At 41.6% G+C, this 22810-nt stretch overlaps 1 protein-coding gene across 1 annotated transcript; it reads right to left on the bottom strand.

The window, feature by feature from the left end:
* Positions 1 to 94: 94 nt before the first annotated feature.
* LOC119766216 lies at positions 95 to 18601 on the bottom strand. The gene is made up of 2 exons (XM_038250655.1): positions 18454 to 18601; positions 95 to 2064 (listed from the first exon to the last, which is right to left on the bottom strand). Exons 1-2 carry the CDS (start codon positions 18599 to 18601, stop codon positions 95 to 97), a joined length of 2118 nt encoding a protein of 705 aa, XP_038106583.1.
* Between the last annotated feature and the right edge of the window lie 4209 nt (positions 18602 to 22810).

Raw genomic sequence — 22810 nt, forward strand, 5'->3', positions numbered from 1 at the left:
GAGGAAAAAGATTCGGTGAACTTTTTGAAATTCAAAACAACACATAACTTAACTGGTGTGCGGAGGCCTTTCGACCTCCGCCGTTGGAGGAGTCCTAGTTCTCCCCTTGCGCGGTAGAAAGGTTGTCACGGATCGGCAGAATGCAGATCTTAGAGATCGCCCGCTGATAGCTACCGTCCTTTGTGCGCACCGTGACGACACGGATATTGCCGTCAGCTCCCGGGTGGATATCGGAAACGCGTCCGAGCTGCCACTTCAACGGCGGGAGGTTCTCGTCCTTCAGCAGGACGATGGTTCCGACTGCGACGTTGTCTTTCTGCTTAGTCCACTTCGTGCGGTTGTGCAGGTCCGACAGGTAAAGGTTGGACCACTTCTTCCAGAGCTGTTGCGTGTACCGCTGGACGGTTTGCCAGGCCGACAGTCTGTTCTCGGGAATGTGGTCGAGGTTTGGTTCTGGAATCGCAGTGAGTGGACGCTGGATCAGGAAGTGTCCTGGGGTCAGCGCTTCGAAGTCTGCGGGGTCGTTGCTGAGCGGCGTGAGCGGTCGCGAGTTGAGGATCGCTTCGATCTGGACCAGCACAGTCTGGAACTCGTCGTACAGCAGGGTGTGCAGCCCGATCGTACGTTTGAACAGCAACTTGAAGCTCTTCACCGCGGACTCCCAGAGGCCGCCGAAGTTCGGCGAGCGAGCGGGAATAAACTTGAACTCGATGTTGTCGTTCGCTATTTCGCGGATAATCTCCTCTTCGAACTGCTGACTTAGGAACAGCTTGGCGAGTTCGTTCAGCTCACGTCTTGCGCCGACGAAGTTCTTGGCGTTGTCGCACATGACCAGCTTCGGTTTGCCACGCCGGGCAGTGAACCGTTTGAGGGCCGCCAGAAATGCCTGCGTCGTTAGGTCTGCTGCTAGTTCTAGGTGAACAGCTTTGGTGACCAGGCAGACGAAGATGGCAACGAAGCACTTCACTGGGCGAGCTCGGCGCTGCGGGTACGCGACCTGAAAAGGTCCGCAGTAGTCAACTCCGACTCGTGCGAACGGTGTGCACGGAGTGACTCGTTCGGGCGGCAGATCCGCCATGAGCTGGTCCAGAACCTTCGGCTTGACACGGAAGCAATCGACACACTTGTGGATCACCTCGCGAACGAGGTTGCGGATGTTGATCGGCCAGAAACGCTCACGCACAGCAGAGATCAACAGTTGTTGTCCAGCGTGAAACATGGTCTCGTGATAGTGTGTGACGATAAGCTTCGTGAACGGATGACAATGGTCGAGAATGTACGGATGCTTCCGATTGTCCGAGACTGCGGCGTGCTGCAACCGGCCGCCGACGCACAGGATTCCATCGATGATTCTTGGGTTCAGCGCAGCGATGCGGGAGTTACTTGGAATCGCGCGATCTCTGGACAAAGCATCGTACTCTTCCGGGAAGCATTCTCGTTGAGCGAGGCGCACCAGCTTCTTCAAAGCGACCTCGAGCTCTCCAGCCGTCAACGGACCAACTCTGCGACAGTGCTTGTTCGCCGCACGGCTGTTGAAACAGAAGCGGCAGATTACAGCGGTCGTCCGTATTGTCACGGTGTACGACGAATTCGCTGTGAACAGTCTGCAGGGCTCGGCGTCATGTGCAACTGCAGCGACAGCATTGTGTTCCTCCAGTTCTTCGTGGTCGAAGTCTGCTGCGTTCGGCACTTGAGCGTGCGGCCAGTGCTGGTGGTCGAGACTTAGCCAATCAGGACCGTTGAACCAAAGCTTTGAGTACTGCAGCTGCATCGGTGTCATGCCGCGAGAAATTATGTCAGCTGGGTTCTCTATTCCGGGCACATGGTCCCAAGAACCGCTCTCCGTCAGATGTTGAATCTCGGACACACGGTTGGCCACGAACTGGTTCCATCTGGACGGCAGTGACGCAAGCCAGCAGCGTACGATCATGGAATCCGTCCAGAAGAACGCTTTGCCTCGGAAGTTGATGGCGTTGGCCACTTTCTCGTACAGATGCGCCAGCAGCAGCCCCGGTTCGAAGGACCAAATGTTCGCGCGTGTGGTCGGTTCGGGAATTTCGGACACTAATTATAAACCGTTTAGCACTGATTAAACACTTTTTCATGGATTTCCCGTGCACTTTTTGTCCGTTGGTTCACGCGCACCAAAACTGTCCAGGCGCGCTTCTGCACCGTTCACTTCAGGCCGCTCTTCGCGAGCCGGCCTACACTTCGCACTGAACTGTCCGTTTCGCGAAGTGTCCCGAACCTGGCCAGACCGGATCCTTCGGATCCGGTTCGAAGGACCAAATGTTCGCGCGTGTGGTCGGTTCGGGAGATTTCGGACGCAGTAAAACACCGTTTTTTAAACTACGCGAACTAAAAACAATTTTATTGCGCGAACAGAAAACCGTTTATTTTGAAACGCGTAACCGTCTGGCGTAGTCGGCAGTTTATTTCTAACTAAACTCTAAAGGGGACAGTACATGGGATGCGAACCGGGGTGAGTTCAAAAAGAGCGAGGTGATCACTGGCTCTCATCAGAGATGGGCCAGGGACAGACAGGGACAAAATTACATTTATTTGTGGATCACATTTAGGCTGGTAAAATTGTGAATTGATCTCTCGCGCGATCACCCGCCGTGGACACAGTCGGGATGGACCATTCAATTATGGTCCCGGGACAAAGCATTATGATGAACGGAATTAAATTGTCTTATCAACTCGATTGGGCGAAGTATTCAAAGCAGAAATTAAATAAAAAACAAATGTTAAAAAATAACCAAGCAAAAATTCCAATAAATTTAAAAATTCTATATAAAATTTGAGAAATTCAAGACATCAAAAAAAAAACAATTCTATCAGTTGTGGTTTTGGTCAAGCGTTTTAGCAGAATTTTATTCATAACTCTATTAGAATTCCAATTAGGGGAAATTCTCGTATGTTTGGCAGGTTGATCGCTCGCTCCTAACTCTATCCAGCTGATTTTCACTATTTCAACTACAATTTGGCAAAACTATTGATAGCAACTTGCTAGCTCACTTCATATTGAGCTGATTATCACTCGATTTCAGTTGAAAACGCTTTTAATGAGCAGCAATTGAATGTCAAAAAATCAAAAACTATAATAGCAAAAAAAACAAACATTCAAAAAATTCATAAACCTCTTAAAATCTTTTTTTAAATATATGAACATCCTGAAATTTAAAAAAATCTAAAATTTATAATATTTATGAAATTTTTGACATTCTTAAATCTCTTAATATTTCTCTTAATATTAGGAAATTCCTGAAAATTCAAAAAATCTTTAATGGTACTTCAAAGACATATAATTCTTTAAATTCCTAAAATAGATATAATTTCCTAATCTCTGAAATCCTATCAAATAAAAAACAAAATTGTGAAATTCCAAAAATTTCTTAATTTCTATTCAATAAAGTAATAATTAATAATAATTGTAGGAATTTCGAATTTTTATTTTATTTTTGGGAATTAGTTAATTGGGTACTAAAACCCTATGCCAATTTTTATGTACAACGGTAAAAAACACGATTAAAAACCATTTCTGATCACTTTTTTCCATTTTAATGCAAAAAAAAAATATTGACTAGACAACATTTTTTCGATGGATCAACTATGGTCCCCTTGGAACGAGCTGTCAAGGAGCTTTTCTGTCAAGAAGGACCGCGAGGTTAATTTTTCAAAATTGATTTAAAAATCCATTTTAAACTCTTTGTGGTCGTACAAAGGGTCATTGTACTCAGAAAAATAAGCTTTATCGCTGTGAACAATAACATCAGCAATCTAAGCTTCATTTTAGGACCCAATTTAATTACTTACTTACTTACTTTTACTTTTACTGCTCGTACAACCTCCGGGTCATGAGCTGTCTCCAGATCTTCCTACACTTGGTTCAACCACCATGCACGTTGCGCCCCCCTCCGCCGCGTTCCAGCCGGCTCCGAATTAAACACCAACTTCACCGGATTGATAGTCTTGTTCGGTTGGCACGCATCCAGCGCGTCCGGCATTCTTGCGACGTGTCCGGCCCACCGGATTCGGCCAGCCTTGGCGACCTTCCGAATACTTGGCTTGACGTAGAGTTGCGTCAGCTCGTGGTTCATCCTTCTCCTCCATTCAGTGTTCTCACGCACGTCGCCAAAGATCGTCCTAAGCACTTGTCGCTCGAAAACTTCAAGCGCTTGCAGGTCCTCCTCAAGCATCGTCCACGTCTCGTGCCCGTAGAGGACGACGGGTCTTATCAGCGTTTCGTACATGGTACACTTTGTACGCCGGGAAAGGTGACCAGACCGTAAGGTCTTGTGGAGTCCGTAGTAGGCACGACTACCGGTGATGATGCGCCTCCGAATTTCTCTGCTGCAGTTGTTGTCCGACGTAACCAACGATCCGAGGTACACAAACTCCTCCACAACCTCGAACTCGTCGCCGTCGATCGTCACGCTCGGTCCTATGCGAGCCCTAAGGGACTCGGTTCCTCCTGCCAGCAGATAATTCGTCTTCGCAACATTTACCTTCAATCCAACCTTATCCGCTTCCCGCTTCAATTCGGTGTACCGCCTGGCCACCTCCTCGAACGTTCTGCCGACAATGTCCATGTCGTCGGCATAGCAGATGAACTGGCTGGATCGGTTGATAATCGTGCCCCGCATGTTGAAGCCCGCCCGCCTCATAACACCTTCAAGCCCAATGTTGAAACAGAGGCCGGAGATACCGTCGCCTTGTCGCAGTCCCTTGCGCGATTCGATCGGGTTGGACATCGCTCCCGAAATCTTCACGCTGCACCGCGCCCCGTCCATCGTCGATTTCACCAGTCTGATCAGCTTCCCGGGAAAGCTGTTCTCGTACATGATCTTCCATAGCTCTTCGCGATCGACCGAGTCGTACGCGGCTTTGGAATCGATGAACAGGTGGTGCGTCGGGATCTGGTACTCGCGACATTTTTGGAGGATTTGGCGTAGCAAAAAGATTTGGTCCGTCGTCGATTTCCCCTCCACAAAACCGGCTTGGTACGTCCCAACGAAATCCTTTGCTCGCTCCGACAGACGACAGAAAATGATCTGAGACAGCACTTTGTAGGCCGCGTCGAGAATGGTGATAGCTCGATAGTTCTCACATTCCAACTTGTCCCCCTTCTTGTAAATCGGGCATATTACTCCCTCTTTCCACTCCTCCGGTAGCTGTTCTGTGTCCCAGACCTTGACTATCAGCCGGTGTAGACAGGCCGCCAGCTTGTCCGGGCCCATCTTGATGAGTTCAGCACCGATACCATCCTTATCCGCTGCTTTGTTTCGAGCCGCCCCTAACCTGGGGAACAGCCGCTCGAGGGGGGGGGGTCTGAACTTTATCCGCTGTAAGCCGCCCCTAACATGGAGAACAGATGCTTACCTCGACTATGGAGCCAGACACCAGTTTCTTCGAGCCGCCCCTAACCTGGGGAACAGACGCTCGAAGGGGGGGGGGAGGGGTCGCTCACCTCTTCAGAGCCGCCCCTAACCTGGGAACAGCCGCTCACGGGGAAAGGGAGTCGAAACCCCACGTTGTTTTGGGCCGCCCCTAACCTGGGGTACAGCCACCCAAAAACAGGATACGGAGGGGGGGGGGGGGCTTTGGTGCACGGCACTTGCGTTCACTTTCCCTTTAATTTTCTTTTTAATTTTTACAATAAAAAACTTTTTGCCGATTTTTTTTTATCTTTTTGTCTTCACTCCGACCCACTGTGCGCCTTCCAAAACTCTTCCACACTTCCAAGCAACACCACACGCAGACCTTTCGTGACGACGACGGTACGATCACACAACACTACCGCGATGCGAAGGAACGTAGACGACGACGACGACGACGAGCTTCTTGTTGCCGGGGAGCACTTTATTGTTCACTTGTTTGGCCAGATCTGAACCGCAAGACCGACCAATTTTTTCGTGCGAAATATTGGCGATTTCGCGATCGCTGGACGCGGATTTTGTTTTGCACCGCTTCACTGCAGGTTCCAACACCTGCTGACGGGAACTTCACGTTGCGGTAAACCGGATAACCACGGATTCGCGAGTAAATTCGACGGACCGGCCGAAGTACAACACCGCGTTAGTACGCACGCATACTATAGTACGACCGATTATAATCCCTAAATTTTTTTTTATAGTTTATGGAATTTGAAATTTAAGCAACAATTCTTGGTATGTTTGTAATATTGGAACATAAAGAAGATAAAAATTTTTTTTCTGGAATTTTAATACATTTAAATCTATCTATATTAGGGTGCCCAGAAAAAATGACCCCCTGCTCCACAAGCGGAAAACAGTTTTTTGGGTAATTTTAAGCATCTGTGTAAATTTTGAGCGAAATTGGTTGAGATTAACCCATTGATACCCGAGCCTAAAGTTGGTGAAAAAAATGTTTTTCATACAAAAATGACTTTTTTAAATCGCTAATAACTTTTCAGGATCAAGTTTTACAGCTTTGGTATGTTCTACAAAGTTGTAGAGCATTAAATTTCCAATGAGAATCTCACTTTTGGGAATATTTGGATGAAAGTAGCGCACCGTGGAAACCAAACCGTGAAAAAGTTGGGTTTTCCATACATTTTTTCAATTTTTTCCATACAAACTTCACCTTCGAGTATCAATGGGTAAATGTTGACCGATTTTGCTCATATTTGGCCCAGAGTCCTGAAATAGCTCAAGGAACAATATTCAGCTTGTGGAGCGAGGTTTTGAGAAAAAGTCCCATATTCTGGGCACCCTAATCTATCTTCTATATATATAAAAAATTTCGACGGTTTTGTTCGAACGCGAATCAGTTCAATACGGAGCGTCGGATCGAGGTGATTTTTGTTGCGTTGGGTTCGTATAAGCTCAAGGAAGGTTCTTACGCCAAAAAGTTACAACTTTGGCCACTCTGGAACCGATTCCGGAAAATCTGTGGATTGCATGGGAAAAGTTACGTAAACTCAAACTTAGATCACAGGAGGCTGAATTAGCGAACAAGCAAGAAACGTCAGGAAACCAAACAAGGGCAGGACGAAGTTTGCCGGGAAGAGCTTGTTTTTAATATATTTTATGAATTTTTAGAATTTTATAAACTTTAAGATTATGTAATTTGAATATTTATGAAAGTATAAAGAATTTCAAAAGCTTTCAGAACTTCAAAATTTAAAAAAAAAATCTGAAATTAAGAGTTTATGGTATTTTACATTGATTTATTTCTCGAATGGAATGGATGAGTTCGAGGGATTTTAAGAATTTCTGAAATCCGAAAATTCTCATTATTCAGAAAATTCTAAAATTTCTTAAGTTTCTAAAACTTATGGAGTTAGAAAAAACAGAATTTATTAAATAAATTTTTTAATTCTAAATATCTGGAATTTTATAACAATTATATTTTTCATGAAAAATCCTGGAATTCATTCAACATTCCAATATTTATAAGTTTTCTTTTCATTTCTAAAATCTTTAAAATTCTTAAAATCTCAAAAATTCTTGAAACAACTTCAATTCCAAACATTACAAAAAAGTTATATCAAAATTTGCATGGTTTCATTTCATTTTCTTTTAAAAAATTTAAGAATGTTTCAAGAACTTTAAGAATTTTTGGAAATTCCACAACATTTTAGAAATTTTGGGAATTTTAGGAAATTTTTGAAATTAATGCATTTTAGGAATTTCTGTAATACAAATTAAAAAAAAATGTTTGGAATTTTCAGAACTTCAGGAATTTTAGAGTTCTTAGGAATTTTTGGGATTGAAAAAAATAGTAATTGCTGGAATTTAATAACTTCTGAAATTTTAAAAATTTCAAGAATTTTTAGAATATCAGAATTTGAAGAATTTTTTGAACTATAGCATTTAAGGGCTAAGAGAACCAGCTGGGAGTTTTTTCAGTAAAATTGAAATATCTCGAAAACGATACATTTTCTCAACAAACCGACCCGACATTTTGTAGCCAACATTCTTACGCACCTACTGGTTAAATATGAGCTTGATTGGTTAAGTCTAGCCTGAGTGGTTATCTTTTTAGTAAAAGGTACTAAAACACCTTGAAAATTGCCTCATTTTCCTCCCAACTTTTATAAAAAATGAAAGCGTTTTTGAAAAATCTAAGCTCGACAGTTTGTAGTCGAGACAATTACCTGCAATTTGATATATATAAAGCCATACTTTAGTAGTAAAATAATTGAGTGGTTATCTTTTTCCCAAAAAAAATCGAAAACATAAACAAATTCGCGCAGAATTCTACTCTCTCATTTTGTCTCGAGCTCGCGTGCTGACAGTTCGTTTGCAGTGGTGCCAGAATATTTTCTTTACATTTTTTAAAGACTTTTTAAAACTTTATAATTTTTTTTTTAATTTAGAAATATCAGGTAGGTTTTTTTTCTGAGGTTACAGTGAGTTGGTGGTAGATCTACGGTCTGTTGAGAAGTTCTAGGACATCTACCAACTCTACGGAGTTCAGATATGAAGGTCAACCTGATCAATGGCTGCTTATATCAATAACTATGAAGTTGGGACATCTTCAGGTAGCTTCAGTGAGTTACAGTGGGTAGATCCATGGTCTGTTGAATAGCTCTAGGACATCTACCAACTCTACGGAGTTCAGAGATGAAGGTCAACCTGATCAATGGCTACTTATATCAATAACTATGAAGTTGGAACATCTTCAGGTAGCTTCAGTGAGTTACAGTGGGTAGATCCATGGTCTGTTGAATAGCTCTAGGACATCTACCAACTCTACGGAGTTCAGAGATGAAGGTCAACCTGATCAATGGATACTTATATCAATAACTATGAAGTTGGAACATCTTCAGGTTGCTTCAGTGAGTTACAATGGGTAGATCCATGGTCTGTTGAATAGCTCTAGGACATCTACCAACTCTACGGAGTTCAGAGATGAAGGTCAACCTGATCAATGGCTGCTTATATCAATAACTATGAAGTTGGAACATCTTCAGGTAGCTTCAGTGAGTTACAGTGGGTAGATCCATGGTCTGTTGAATAGCTCTAGGACATCTACCAACTCTACGGAGTTCAGAGATGAAGGTCAACCTGATCAATGGCTGCTTATATCAATAACTATGAAGTTGGAACATCTTCAGGTTGCTTCAGTGAGTTACAGTCGGTAGATCCATGGTCTGTTGAATAGTTCTAGGACATCTACCAACTCTACGGAGTTCAGAGATGAAGGTCAACCTGATCAATGGCTGCTTATATCAATAACTATGAAGTTGGAACATCTTCAGGTAGCTTCAGTGAGTTACAGTGGGTAGATCCATGGTCTGTTGAATAGCTCTAGGACATCTACCAACTCTACGGAGTTCAGATATGAAGGTCAACCTGATCAATGGCTGCTTATATCAATAACTATGAAGTTGGAACACCTTCACGTAGCTTCAGTGACCTACACTGGGTAGATTTATGGTCTATTGAGAAGTTCTAGGACATCTACCAACTCTCTGTTGAGAAGTTCTAGAACAACTGCTAACTTTTCGGAATTCAGAGAAGAAGATCAACCAGATCAATGGCTTCCTTTATCAAGGAGTATGAAGGTGGAATGTTTCAGGTAGCTTTAGTAAGTTTTATTGAGAAGATCTGTATTCTATTGAGAAGGTTTAGGTCATAGCAATGAAAAAAAAATAAACCTTGAACCGTAGTAAAATGTTTTACACTCGTAAATGTTGTATTGTTATGTTGTACAATAATTTTGATTATGTATAAGAGCAATTCTTTACAAAATCGACTGATATTATAAAGTTGTGATTTTCATATTTTTTTTTGTATTGACTGAACATTGCGAGGATTTGACCAAAAAGGCATTTTGTATCTTATTAAGCCGTTGCAAATATTTTTTGAAGTTTATGTCCCTCGACTCTGGCCAAAATCGGGCCAAACAAATAAAAAAAATTGAAAAAAAAAATTGCAAGCCATGGTTATAACATTTGAATGAAAAAAGGGTTTTAAAATGCATTTTTCGACTGCCCATATGTTTTGCAATCTTTAGTTTTCAAAATATCATAGCATTAGCGATTTTTTTTGTTGAATGTTTTGTTTTGCAAAAAATAATTATTTTATGTAAGTTTAGTATTTATTTTTGAGTTTTACAATTTTACTATACTCTCTTTTTCATAACTTACAACTTTGCTCGAGACTTTGTATCATTTAAACAATTCTTACTGAGATAGGCAAAAACTGACCAAGAAGGTTAAAATTACCTCAAATAAACCAACAAACAACGACATCCTTTCCAAGATATGGATTTTCAAATATATACATTCCATTTTTGAACGGACAATTCATGCAAAATGCTTTCGATTTTGAGATCATGATCACTGTTTTTAAAAATCGAGACTTCAAATATTTCGCTAAAATCAAACTTTCGGTGGCTATATTGAAAACGGAGCCCTTTATAAAAAAATTGTGATGTACTTTTAGATTGCGAATTCAATTTTACATAATGAATCAGGTCATTTTTTTTTGTATAAAATTCGATTTTTTCTAAAATTATTATTTTCCAAAAATGTATAACTGGGCGGCAATTTTTTTAACCATACTTCTCTATGACTCAAAAGTTGCAGTTTTTGTCTCCTAAAACATATCAATTCTCGAAAATCTAAAAATACATTTTTTGGGACTTTTAAGGCCGATGCAAATATTTTTGAAAGTTTTTGTCCCTCGGCTCTGCCCAGAGTCGAGGGGGCAAAAAATAAAAAAATATAAATACTAAAATAACTTGCCATAGTTTCAACATTTGCATCGAAAAAGTGTTTTAAAATGTCTTTTACACTAGTTCAATTGTTTTGCAATAAAAGTTTTCTAAAAATGTAAAATTTGACGAAAACAAAAATTTTAGCGAAAAAAAAAACTTGAGCGATAGTAGACATCGAAAATTTTCAAAATTCAAAAGATTTTAAATCAACCCAAACATGCTAAAAATGATTCTAAACGCAGGGAATTCATTTTAAATTTATTTTAACTAATTGAACTTAAATTTTCATAAAAATATTGAAGTTTTTTGAAAAATATTTTTTCGCCCCTGATTTTTCCGGCTAACATTGAAGGGGGACAAAAACTTTAAATAAAATTTATACCAGCCTAATTTTTGTGAAAAAATCGGCGATTTTTCCGTGTATCAATTTTTTCTTAATAGTCGTCAACCTACAACTTTGCCGAAGACACCAAATTGATCAGAAAATTCACTTAAAAGTTACAGATTTTTTAAATATTAGTACAGACAGCTGCCAAAATTGTATGGGGTCTTGCATGGGAGAACCAATGACACAAAATAGCATCTTTGGTCATAGTGAAGGTCTCCACAAAGTTTGAGTCAAATAAAAAAATACAAAAAAAGGTCGAAATCGGCTGATTTCGTAGAGAATAACTCTTTTTGGGATAAGGAAGCCAACTATAAATTTTCAGCCATTATTTAGATTTTCCCGATATTTCACTGATATTATCGAGAAATTTGAAAAAAATCAGATATTTCTTAATATGTTGTTAGAAATATATCTTTGATCTCTAATCCAGCCCACAATAATAAATAGTTGAAAAATATGTTTATACCTCAGTGAGTTAAACATTGTAGAAAAGAATAAAAAAATCTTTACTTGGGAAATACGTTGCAAACATTTAAAAATATATTCCAACCAAAAATTGTGGAGTTAATTACGATTAAAAATCGAGATCTTGAACAATGTTTGGTCTTTTACTGTATTTTCGTATTTTTGGAACAATTTATAGTTCTTAAATATCGCGATAAAAATTGAGTTCTAGAACAATGTTTTGTAATAAGTTATAGTACTCGAATACAAAACTTACAGTTTTTTTTGTTCAGGAATATATATCTTATACTTGCTGACACATTTTGCAACTAAAAACTGTGGGGGTCTCCACCATAAAAGATGAATTCTAGAAAATGTTTGATTTTTGTTGTTTTTATGTATTTTTGTATTATTTTTATTATTTGATTATTTTAAAATGCGTTTCCAACACTTGTTGAAATATTTTGCAATCAAAAACATTGGCGGTCATTGCTTTAAAATCAGGTTCTCGAACAATGTACGATTTTCACTATATTTACGTATTTTTTTAATATTTTGTATTACTTGAATACAACACTTTTCAGAATATTTTAGAAATATGTTGCAAACATTTGAAAAATAAGCTCCAATAAAATAATGTGGAGATCATCGTATTGTAGGGTTGTTTAGAATTGTCGAATTGTAGAATGAAATTTGATTGTTTTCTGTATTTTTGCATATTTTTAATAATTTGTAGTACTTGAATACAAAACTCTTCACATAATTTCAGAAATATGTTTCCAATACTTGATGAAACATTTTGCAATAGAATTTTTGGGGGTCGTCACGATAAAAGTCGAATTCTTGAACAATGTTTGAATTTTATTATATTTTTGAATTTTTTTGTAATATTTTGTAGTACTTGATAACAAAACTCTTCGGATTTTTTAAAATATGATGCCCACATTTGAAGAAACATGTTTCAATAAAAGATCATTGCGATAAAATTTTAGTACTAGAACAATTTCGGAATTTTATGTATTTTACGTATTTTTGTTATAATTTAAAGTATTTCAGTACAAAACTCTTCAGATTGTTTTAGAAATATGTTTCCAACACTAGATGAAACATTTTGCAACCAAAAACTGTTGGGCTCATAAAGATAAATTCGATATTTTTGTTGAACTTGATTACAACACTCTTCAATTTATTTTAGGAATATGTTTCTAACACTTGAGGAAACATTTTGAATCCAAAAAATTTTGGAGTCATTGCCATACAAATCAGGTTTTCGAACAATGTACGATTTTTACTGTAATTACGTATTTTTGTAATATTTTGTAGTACTTGATTACAAAACTATTCAGATTATTCTAGAAATATGTTGCAAACATTTGAAGAAACATGCTCGAATAAAAAAATGTGGAAATCATCACGATAAAAATTGAGTTCAAGAACACTGTTTTGTAATAATTTATAGCACTTGAATAAAAAAACTCAGCAGTTTTTTTTTTTTTTTTTAGAAATATGTATCTAATACTTGATGAAACATTTTGCAACTAAAAGCTATGAGGGTCGTCACTTTAAAAGTCGAATTCTAGAACAATGTTTAATTTTTATTATATTTTACGTATTTTTGTAATATTTTGTAGTATTTGAATACAAAACAGATTGCTTTTGAAATATGTTTCCAACACTTGATGAAACATTAGGCAACCAAAAACTTTGGGGGTCATTGCTATAAAAATCAATCACACATACAGTACGTACTTTAGGATTTTCACTGTTTTTACGTATTTTTGTAAAATTTCGCCGGGACCGTGGTGTAGGGATAAGCGTGGTTGCCTCTCACCCAGTCGGCCTTGGTTCGATCCCAGATGACATCCCGGTCACGCCTTCCGTTGGACGGGGAAGTAAATGTTGGCCCCGGTCTAACTTGGAGGTAAGGTCGTTAGCTCAGTCCAGGTGTAGAATTCGTCTCCGTGGGTCCTGTCTCAATGGAGTCGCTGGTAGGCTGTTGAACTCATAATACAAAGGTTGTAAGTTCGAATTCCGGGTGGATGGAAGCTAAGGTGTAAAAAGCGGTTTGCAATTGCCTCAACAACCAAGCCTTTTGACACCTAGTTTCGAGTAGGAATCTCGTAATCGAGAACGCCAAGACAATGTGAGGAGCGAACAATTTATTTATTTTTGTAAAATTTTGTAGTGCTTGAATACAAAACTCTTCAGATTATTTCAGAAATATGTATCTAATACTTGAGGAAACATATTGCCACTACAAACTGTTGGGGCCGTCACGATAAGAGTTGAATTCTAGAACAATGTTTGAATTTTACTGTATTTTACGTATTTTTGTAATATTTTGTAGTACTTGAATACAAAACTCTTCAGATTGCTTTTGAAATATGATTCCAACGCTTGATGAAACATTATGCAAACAAAAACATTGGGAATCATTGCTATAAAAATCAGGTTCTTGAACAACCCAAGTAACATTTTTTTTCAGGAGTTCTACAAGAGCTCTTCAAGATAGCTACAGCATAGCAGTTTGGACCGCGGTAGGATAAAACTCTCTTCAAGTACTCTTCCAAACTCCTGAAGAAGTTTTGAAGAGAATTTTATCCTACCGCGGTCCAAACTGCTATGCTGTAGCTATCTTGAAGAGCTCTTGTAGAACTCCTGGAAAAAATGTTACTTGGGAATGTACGTTTTTTACTGTATTTACGCATTTTTGTAAAATGTTGTAGTATTTGAATACAAAACTCTTCAGATGGCTTTTGAAATATGTTTCCAACGCTTGATGAAACATTATGCAAACAAAAACTTTGGGGTCATTGCTATTAAAATCAAGTTCTCGAACAATTTACGATTTTTTGAAGTATTTACATATTTTTGTAATAATTTATAGTACTGGAATACAAAAATCTTCACAATGTTCTTGAAATAATAATTGAAGATTTTTACATCCGAAGTAATATGGAATCAACGGCATAATTATTGGTATCACGTTCATGCGGCACAAAAATATGCCTATCGCCATGCTGGCAGCACGGTGCAGACGGCGAGAGAGAATAGAGAGAGAGAGCAGCGCGCGGGGAGAGCGAAATGTAGCAAGCACAAAACGACAAAAATCGGAGCTCGGTCTTTCACTTAGCCCTTAAGCCATTTCTGTATTTATTTGAATTTTAAGTGTTTCAGGAATTTTTGAAATTTTGTTGGAATTCGATGAATTCCTGAATTTTTTTTAAGATTGCTAGATTTTTTGGAATTTTGTTTTAATTTGTTTTAAGAATTATAGTGAAAATTTATAAATTTTAGTTATCTGGGTTTTTTGGTATTTTCGATATTTTGGAAATAAAAAAAAGGAAATTCAAGTTATTTACAGTGCATTAGGAATTTTAGAGATTTCAGAAATAAATGTCTATGATGTTTTCAAATTCTTGGATTTTTTGTTTAGAGTTTTACGAATAGTAAGAATTCTAGGATTTTTTTGTAGTTTTAACCCTCTACAACCTAACCCCGCCTTTAGACGGGCTTCGATCTAAAAAATCGCCAAAAATCAATTTTCCAACCGATTTTTGATATTTAAAAAGCAAAAAAAAATCTCTTAAAATTTTAGAAAATTTCAGGGTTGGAAGTTTAACTTGTTTTATGTGACTTTGCCAATGTTTTTAAAAATGTCATTTTTTTAGGGGTCAACTTTGGCTGTGTTTTTTACTAACATTTCCTATATTTTCAGTAAAAAGAAGTATGCAGTAATTTTTGTAGTGTCCCAGACTATGCCTTTACGCATTTTTTTGCAATTTAAATGATGATGGTGCGATTCTATGGCAGAAAATGTGAAAAACATGCAAACAATTGAAAAAGTGACTGTAAAAACATGAAAAAATTAGATAGGAGAAATGTAATTATTTTAGATGGCCAAATACTACCAAAAACAAACATAAACTAAACAAGATAAATGCAAATTAAAATACTAAAAATGAAACAAGAAAAACATAAAACAAGAGAAGTAAAGTTTTTCGTAGAACAAAAGTTGCTCAAAATGACCTCCTGAACACGGGAAAAATAAATATTTTCGAAAAAAAAAATTTGGGCAGTAGAGGGTTAATATTTTTTGGGTTTAAGATGTAAAGAATTTCTGTAATATTATAAGTTTTTAAATTTTTAGAATATCGATTTTTTTATCGAAATTTTGAAATTACTACAGTTTAAGAAACCATTTTTGAATTCTAGAATTTGTAAAATTTCTGTTTTTTTCAGTAATGAAAGAGTTTTTTGATTTTTTAAGTTTAAGTGTACCTATTTTGGATTTTTTGGAATTGAAGGTTTCTTATTTCGATTTTAAATTGCCCTCTTTTGGATATCATTCAAGGTTTGTTGTTTGTTTGTTGATTACACACTTGCATGCCAATATCTCAGCAACTAAGGGTCGTATCAACAAAGTTCAAAAAAGCAAAATATAGAGAATTTTCTCAGCTTTTCAAATTATTTTTTTCAGAAGTGGGCAAGCATGTGCACTAATTTAAAAAAAATTAAAAACTGCGACTATTTTCAAAAAAGTTACCTAAAAATGGTTGACGAATGACTGGACATGGCGTACCATAGGTACTTCGAGTACCGCAGGAAAAAAATAGACCCACCAAGCGGTCCATTAGCCTCTTGTCCAGTAACTCCGATACCCTGGCCTCCCCGCGGCGCTAGCCGGGTAGAATATGCTCGGCCATCGGCCAGTGCCTCTGAAGCCGCGCTAGGTAGTACGGTCCGAGGTGGAAAGCAGCGCTGGTTCGACGAGGCGTCTTGACGAGAAGAAAGCAGCTTATGCGGTGAAGCTGAGAGCTGCAACTGATGAGAACGTGGCCAGATACAAACAAGCGCTGAAACAGCAGAGAACGGTCTTCAAGCTCAAGAAGCGCCAGCTGGAAGATCGCGATCGCGCCGAAATGGAGCAGCTATTCCGGCAGAACGAGACGCGAAAGTTCTACGAGAAGGTTAACCGGTCCCGCAAAGGCTATGCGTCGCAAGCCAACACTTGTCGGGACGCCGAGGGAAACCTTCTTATGGACAAAAGCGAGGTGTTGAACAGGTGGCAGCAGTTCTTCAACGAGCACCTCAACGACGATGTAGCGCATGGAGACGGCTTTGAAGCCCAACTTGGACCGCCCGCTGCTGACCAACAGTTCCCGGCACCTGATCTGGAGACGGTGAAGAAAGAGATCGCCGGTAAAGATCGGTTACCCGGTGAGCTCTTCAAATATGGAGGAGAGCAGTTGGCGAGGGCGATCCACTTGGTGATTTCTAAGATCTGGAGGGAGGAGAAACTACCAGAAGAATGGATGGATGGTGTCGTGTGTCCCATCTACAAAAAAGGCGATAAGCTGGACTGTGGCACTACCGCGGCATCACGCTTATCAACGCGGCCTATAAAATCCTCTCCCAGATTCTCTGCCGTCTGCTGACACCGTACGCACGGAGGTTCGTGGGCCCCTATCAAGCGGGGTTTACTGGTGCTCGAGCCACCACGGACCAAATTTTCTCGCTCCGGCAGATCCTCGAGAAATGCCGTGAGTACAACGTGCCCACACATCACATCTTCATCGATTTCAAGGCAGCGTACGATACAGTCGACCGCGAACAGCTATGGCAGATCATGCACGAGTCGACCGCGAACAGCTATGGCAGATCATGCACGAGAAGGGATTTCCGGACAAACTGACTCGACTGATCAAGGCTACCTTGGATCGTGTGATGTGTCACGTGCGATTGGTAGGGGAGCTAGCAGACCCCTTCCAATCGCATCAAGGGTTACGACAAGGTGACAGCTTATCCAATGCGCTGTTCAACATCGGACTTGAGTGAGTTGTGCGAAGAGCGGGTATAGACACGAGAGGCACGATTTGCAACAGGACAGTCCAACTTCTTGCTTATGCGGACGACATTTATATTATAGCGAGAGACCTAGAGACGGTGAAAAGGGTTTACACCGCCTTAAAGACGCAAGCAAGACGAATTGGATTGGCCATGAATACGACGAAAACAAAGTACATGAAAGGGAGGGGCTCAAAGGACGATGACCCCCCAAGACTCAGCCCTTTAGCTGTGGATGGCGATGTGCTGGAGGAGGTGAGCGAATTCGTGTACTTGGGATCGCTGGTAACGGCAGACAACGACACCAGCTTAGAGATCCGGACTCGTATCCACTCCGCGAATCGCGCCTACTTTGGATTACGGAAAATCTTGACATCTGATCGAGTGCAACGCGCCACGAAGCTGACCCTGTACAAGACACTGATTAGACCGGTTGCCCTCTATGGCCATGAGACCTGGACGCTGCGGCAAGAGGATGAACGAGCCCTTGGAGTTTTCGAACGGAAGGTGCTGCGATCGATCTACGGTGGAGTACGTACAGCTCAGAACGAGTGGTGAAGGCGCATGAACCACGAACTGCACGCGCTGCTGGGGGAACCGACCATCCTCACATTGGCGAGAATCGGGAGGCTCAGGTGGGCCGGCCATGTCGCGAGGATGGACGAAGACCATCCTGTCAGGATGCTCTTTGATCGCACGCGACCGGATGGCGGCACAGGTCGACGAGCAGGAGCACAGCGTGCACGATGGGGAAATCAGATCGAGGCGGACCTAAGAAAGATCTGCAACCTAGGAGACTGGCGAGCTGCAGCCCAGAACCGAGCAACATGGAAAAACCTTCTTGACCTTCTTCAGCACGGGCACCGCATATGGTGTTCTAAGCTGATTGGTATGGTATGTACCTAAAAATGGCTTTAACTTGAAAACGGTGCACTTTATCAAAATTCCACTAAAGTACTTTTTGATTGCAAATTTAATTTTACATCGAAAAATGGTGTTAGTACCGAGGACTTCCAAGGAGCTAGCAGTGAGTTAACGAAGGAAATAAATTTGAGCATCAACAAGGAGCTGGCCAGTACGTTCACCGATGCTCATACTCAGTGGCGTTTCAATCCCCCCGCGGCACCGCATGGGAGGCTCGTGGGAGAGGATGGTGCGTTCCGTGAAAGCTGCGCTAGGAGCGATACCGTTGGAGCGCAAATTGGACGAGGAATCGATGGTGACCATGTTAACATGGTGAATTCCCCACTTACGTTTATCCCTTTAGAAGGCGCCGATCAGGAATCACTCACGCCGACTAATTTTTTACTCATGAGTTCGAGCGGGGTTTAACAGCCGGTGAAGGATCCGATGTGCGAAGGCGCGGCTTTGAGGAATAGCTGGAACCAGATCCAGCACGCCTTAGATGAGTTTTGGCGACGGTGGGTAAGGGAATATTTGCCAACTTTATCAAGACGATCGAAATGGTTCGAGGAAACGCGGCCGCTCAGAGAAGGAGATCTTGTGGTCGTCTTAGATGAGGGAACGCGAAATCGCTGGCAAAGTGGACGAGTTTTGCGGACGTATCCGGGCAAGGACGGGCGTGTACGACGGGTAGATGTGCAAACAGCTAAAGGGATTCTACCAAGTCGCGCATTGCTGGATGTAGGAAATGTTGGTGACGCCGAAGGAACACTTCCGGCGACACGAGGGGGAGAATGTTAGTACCAATCTGCGCTGACGATACTCCCCGTTGGGGCAAGAGCCACTGGCTATACATGAGCTTTAGTTTTCTGGTAGGGAGAAGAACGTCAGTTTGACTTGTCAGGGTCGTCTTGTTATCACAGTGCAATTTCACCTAATCGAACGCCCATACGCAATCGTAACAGCAGCAGAATTACTAATCTAATGGTATGAATTATTTGCATTTTTCTTGAACTGGCTAATTAGAATTAAAATTGAATTTATAGATTCTACCTAGGATTGCGCGAATTGAAGAGTTCTTTCTGTTAAGTGGACGAACTTAAAAAGGGCACTAAATGTAAATATGAAATTTACCGTCATGAAGACACAGCAACTAATAAATCTCCCTTTTTAGCTTTGAGCTGAACCAAAGTACGAACTAAGTCTGCTTCTTTGATTGGCCCGAACAAATACCGCTGACAGAAAACTCAAAGATTTACCTGTTCAACATCATGACCAAGCCACCGATTACTCGGCAGACTCGTTCCCAGACGAGAGCTGCCCAAGAGCTTGCGAGACTTAACCTACAAACCGAGGAAGTTGTTGATGAGGGTGCAGTTCTACAATTTGAAGCCTCTGTGGTAGACCTTCAAGGAGGGGAAGAAGTTGACTGCGGTAGTTGCATTCGACCCAATAATGCCGAGACGTTTATGGTCCAATGTTCGCGATGCTTCCTCTGCTGCCACTTCTCGTGTGCGGGAGTGACCGTCGCCACCGTTAATCTCCAGCCGTTCATTTGTAAGACCTGTATTCCTCGCGGGCCGCCAGAGAAAACCCCTTCAGCCCGCTCTGGAACAACTTCGAACTTACGTAACTCACAGCTTTCGTTGGAACTACGAAGAGAGGAGGAGGAGATACAACTGGAAGAGAAGATTTCCAAGCAGCTTGAACGCAAGAAGAAGTTGATTGCTAAAAAATACGATCTTATGAGCCAAAGAGATGATGTCAAGTCACGCAGCAGCGGTCGTAGTAACCGAACGACGCCAAATAGAGTTCTCAACTGGATCGAGACACAGGGAAAAGCCGGTAAATCCGACCCTGCCGATTCCGTGAACCTACTGAGCGGTAATCCGGTCGGCCGGCTCAACGCGGGACTACACCGGCTAATAAGAGCAAATCTGTAGACGACCTGGCAAAACTTGAAAAGCTTCCAGCTGGAGGAATCAGCGGTCCTGATCCAAACAAACCTCCTGGCCAACTGGACGTCGATTCGATTCCCGAAGTTCCGGACAAACCTTTCTCGAAAGGAGCCGTTGGGAAATTGTTCAAACCGACTACGCGGTATGAAAACTGGCTGGATCAAATAAATCGGAAGCCACCAGCTAACAAGCCGGATGATGTCGGCCGTCAACTGACTGATAAAGTATTAGCTGAGAAGCTTGCACGATTGGAAGATCAACGTAAACAGGACCAGAACCTACAACGCGAACGAGAACAAAAGCTGAAACATCAACTGCAACGTGCAGAGCCGGAAAGACTAGAGCTGATTAGAGAGAAGGATCGTGTCCTGGCCGAAAAACAAAACCACCAGAAGCGCTTTGACGAATTTCAAGAGGACTTGATCAACCAGTTCAACGAGATGCTAAATCAGCAGCAGAACAACATCAATAGCCGGTGTAGTTCCGCGTTGAGCCGGCCGACCGGATTACCGCTCAGTAGGTTCACGGAATCGGCAGGGTCGGATTTACCGGCTTTTCCCTGTGTCTCGATCCAGTTGAGAACTCTATTTGGCGTCGTTCGGTTACTACGACCGCTGCTGCGTGACTTGACATCATCTCTTTGGCTCATAAGATCGTATTTTTTAGCAATCAACTTCTTCTTGCGTTCAAGCTGCTTGGAAATCTTCTCTTCCAGTTGTATCTCCTCCTCCTCTCTTCGTAGTTCCAACGAAAGCTGTGAGTTACGTAAGTTCGAAGTTGTTCCAGAGCGGGCTGAAGGGGTTTTCTCTGGCGGCCCGCGAGGAATACAGGTCTTACAAATGAACGGCTGGAGATTAACGGTGGTGACGGTCACTCCCGCACACGAGAAGTGGCAGTAGAGGAAGCATCGCGAACATTGGACCTGAATCCTCGGACAACTTGTATGACCGGCAGCTGCAGCGATCACGAGAGTTGAACTTCAAACGAAACGAACCCACACCTACACACAGTGTGCATTCTAGTTTGCCTTCCATTTCGGAGGGAATCAGAAGCCCGTACGGAGGACGCACGCAATCATCTCATCCTACGATACCGCCGCAGGAAGATTAAGAAGTTTCAAGCTGCTCCACTATTCCGCCACATCCCGTTCCGTCCGGTTCTCATACCCGACCATCTAAATCGTGTCTGGATCCACCCCCGCTTACATCCCACCAAATAGCTGTAGGGCAAGTGGTGTCCAAGGAACTGCCAGACTTCTTTGGTGATCCTGCTGAATGGCCACTGTTCATCAGTAGATACAATCACTCCACAAAAGCGTGTGGCTACACTGATTCGGAAAATCTGCTACGTCTAGATCGAGCTATCAAAGGGTACGCGAAGAAGATGGTTAGCAGCCTACTGCTCGACTTATCCACGGTGCCGAAGTTACTGTCCTCGCTGAAACTTCTCTACGGGAGACCCGAGCAGATCGTGTACAACCTGATCGCCAAAGTGCGAGCAACAACAATGGTTTTATCTCACCTAGATCATCTACTCAGACTTTACCTGCTGATTTAGTCTCTTCAAATCGAATTGCTCAACCTGTTGTATCTACGAATCTGCTGCTTTACTATCAGAACGTTGGAGGCATTAATACCACTATCGCCAACTACGCCCTTGAAATCTCTTCTGCCTCCTAAGACCTGTACGCATTCTCTGAAACGTGGTTGACCTCAGCTACTCTATCTGGTCAAATCTTTGGTCCCAAATTCGAAGTATTCCGTGGAGATCGGACCGTCTCGAACAGTATTAAAGAGTCAGGCGGGGGAGTTCTGCTTACCGTCCGCTCCAAACTAAAGCCACGCCAACAATTCCCACCAAATTTTACCGTTCCAGAGCAAGTATGGGTCGCAGTTCCACTCGCTGCATCTACGATGTTCATGTGTGTTATCTACATTTCTCCTAAATTTGACAACGATAAGCCGCTGTTCGATCAGCACAGACATTCTTTGACGTGGATAGTCTCCAAAATGAAAGTAAACGATAGTGTTATGGTCCTCGGTGACTTCAACTTCCCAGCCATTCGCTGGACGCGGACCCCGACGAACAAACTGCTTCCAAACCTAGCCCTTACTCCGACCAACGCGTTAAAACACAACCTCCTGGATGACTATTCCACCGCAAACCTTAGCCAACTGAATGACATGCGCAACAACTCAAACCACGTTCTCGACCTGTGCTTTGCCAGCTCAGATACACCGATCAACTATACTCTTCTCCCAGCACCTTTACCGTTGGTTAAAGACGTGCGGCACCACCTGCCATTTCTCGTATCGATATCTTGCACGGTGCTCCCTTTTCGTGAAGTCGCTGGCAACTCTTTTATGGACTACCGAAAGGGAAACTATGATGACATGAACAACTTCCTGACCAACATTAATCATGTAAAAAATCGTAATAATCGCTTTTTAGATCTTCTATTCACTAACATGACAGAAGACTTCTGTGTAACAGAGGCCAAAACCCCACTTTGGGAAACCGATGCTCATCGTACAGCAATTGAATTTTCACTTTCTGTGCACATGTCTTGTAATAG

The sequence above is a fragment of the Culex quinquefasciatus genome, chromosome 2 (assembly GCF_015732765.1).
Source record: "Culex quinquefasciatus strain JHB chromosome 2, VPISU_Cqui_1.0_pri_paternal, whole genome shotgun sequence".
Taxonomy (NCBI): Eukaryota; Metazoa; Arthropoda; class Insecta; order Diptera; family Culicidae; genus Culex; species Culex quinquefasciatus.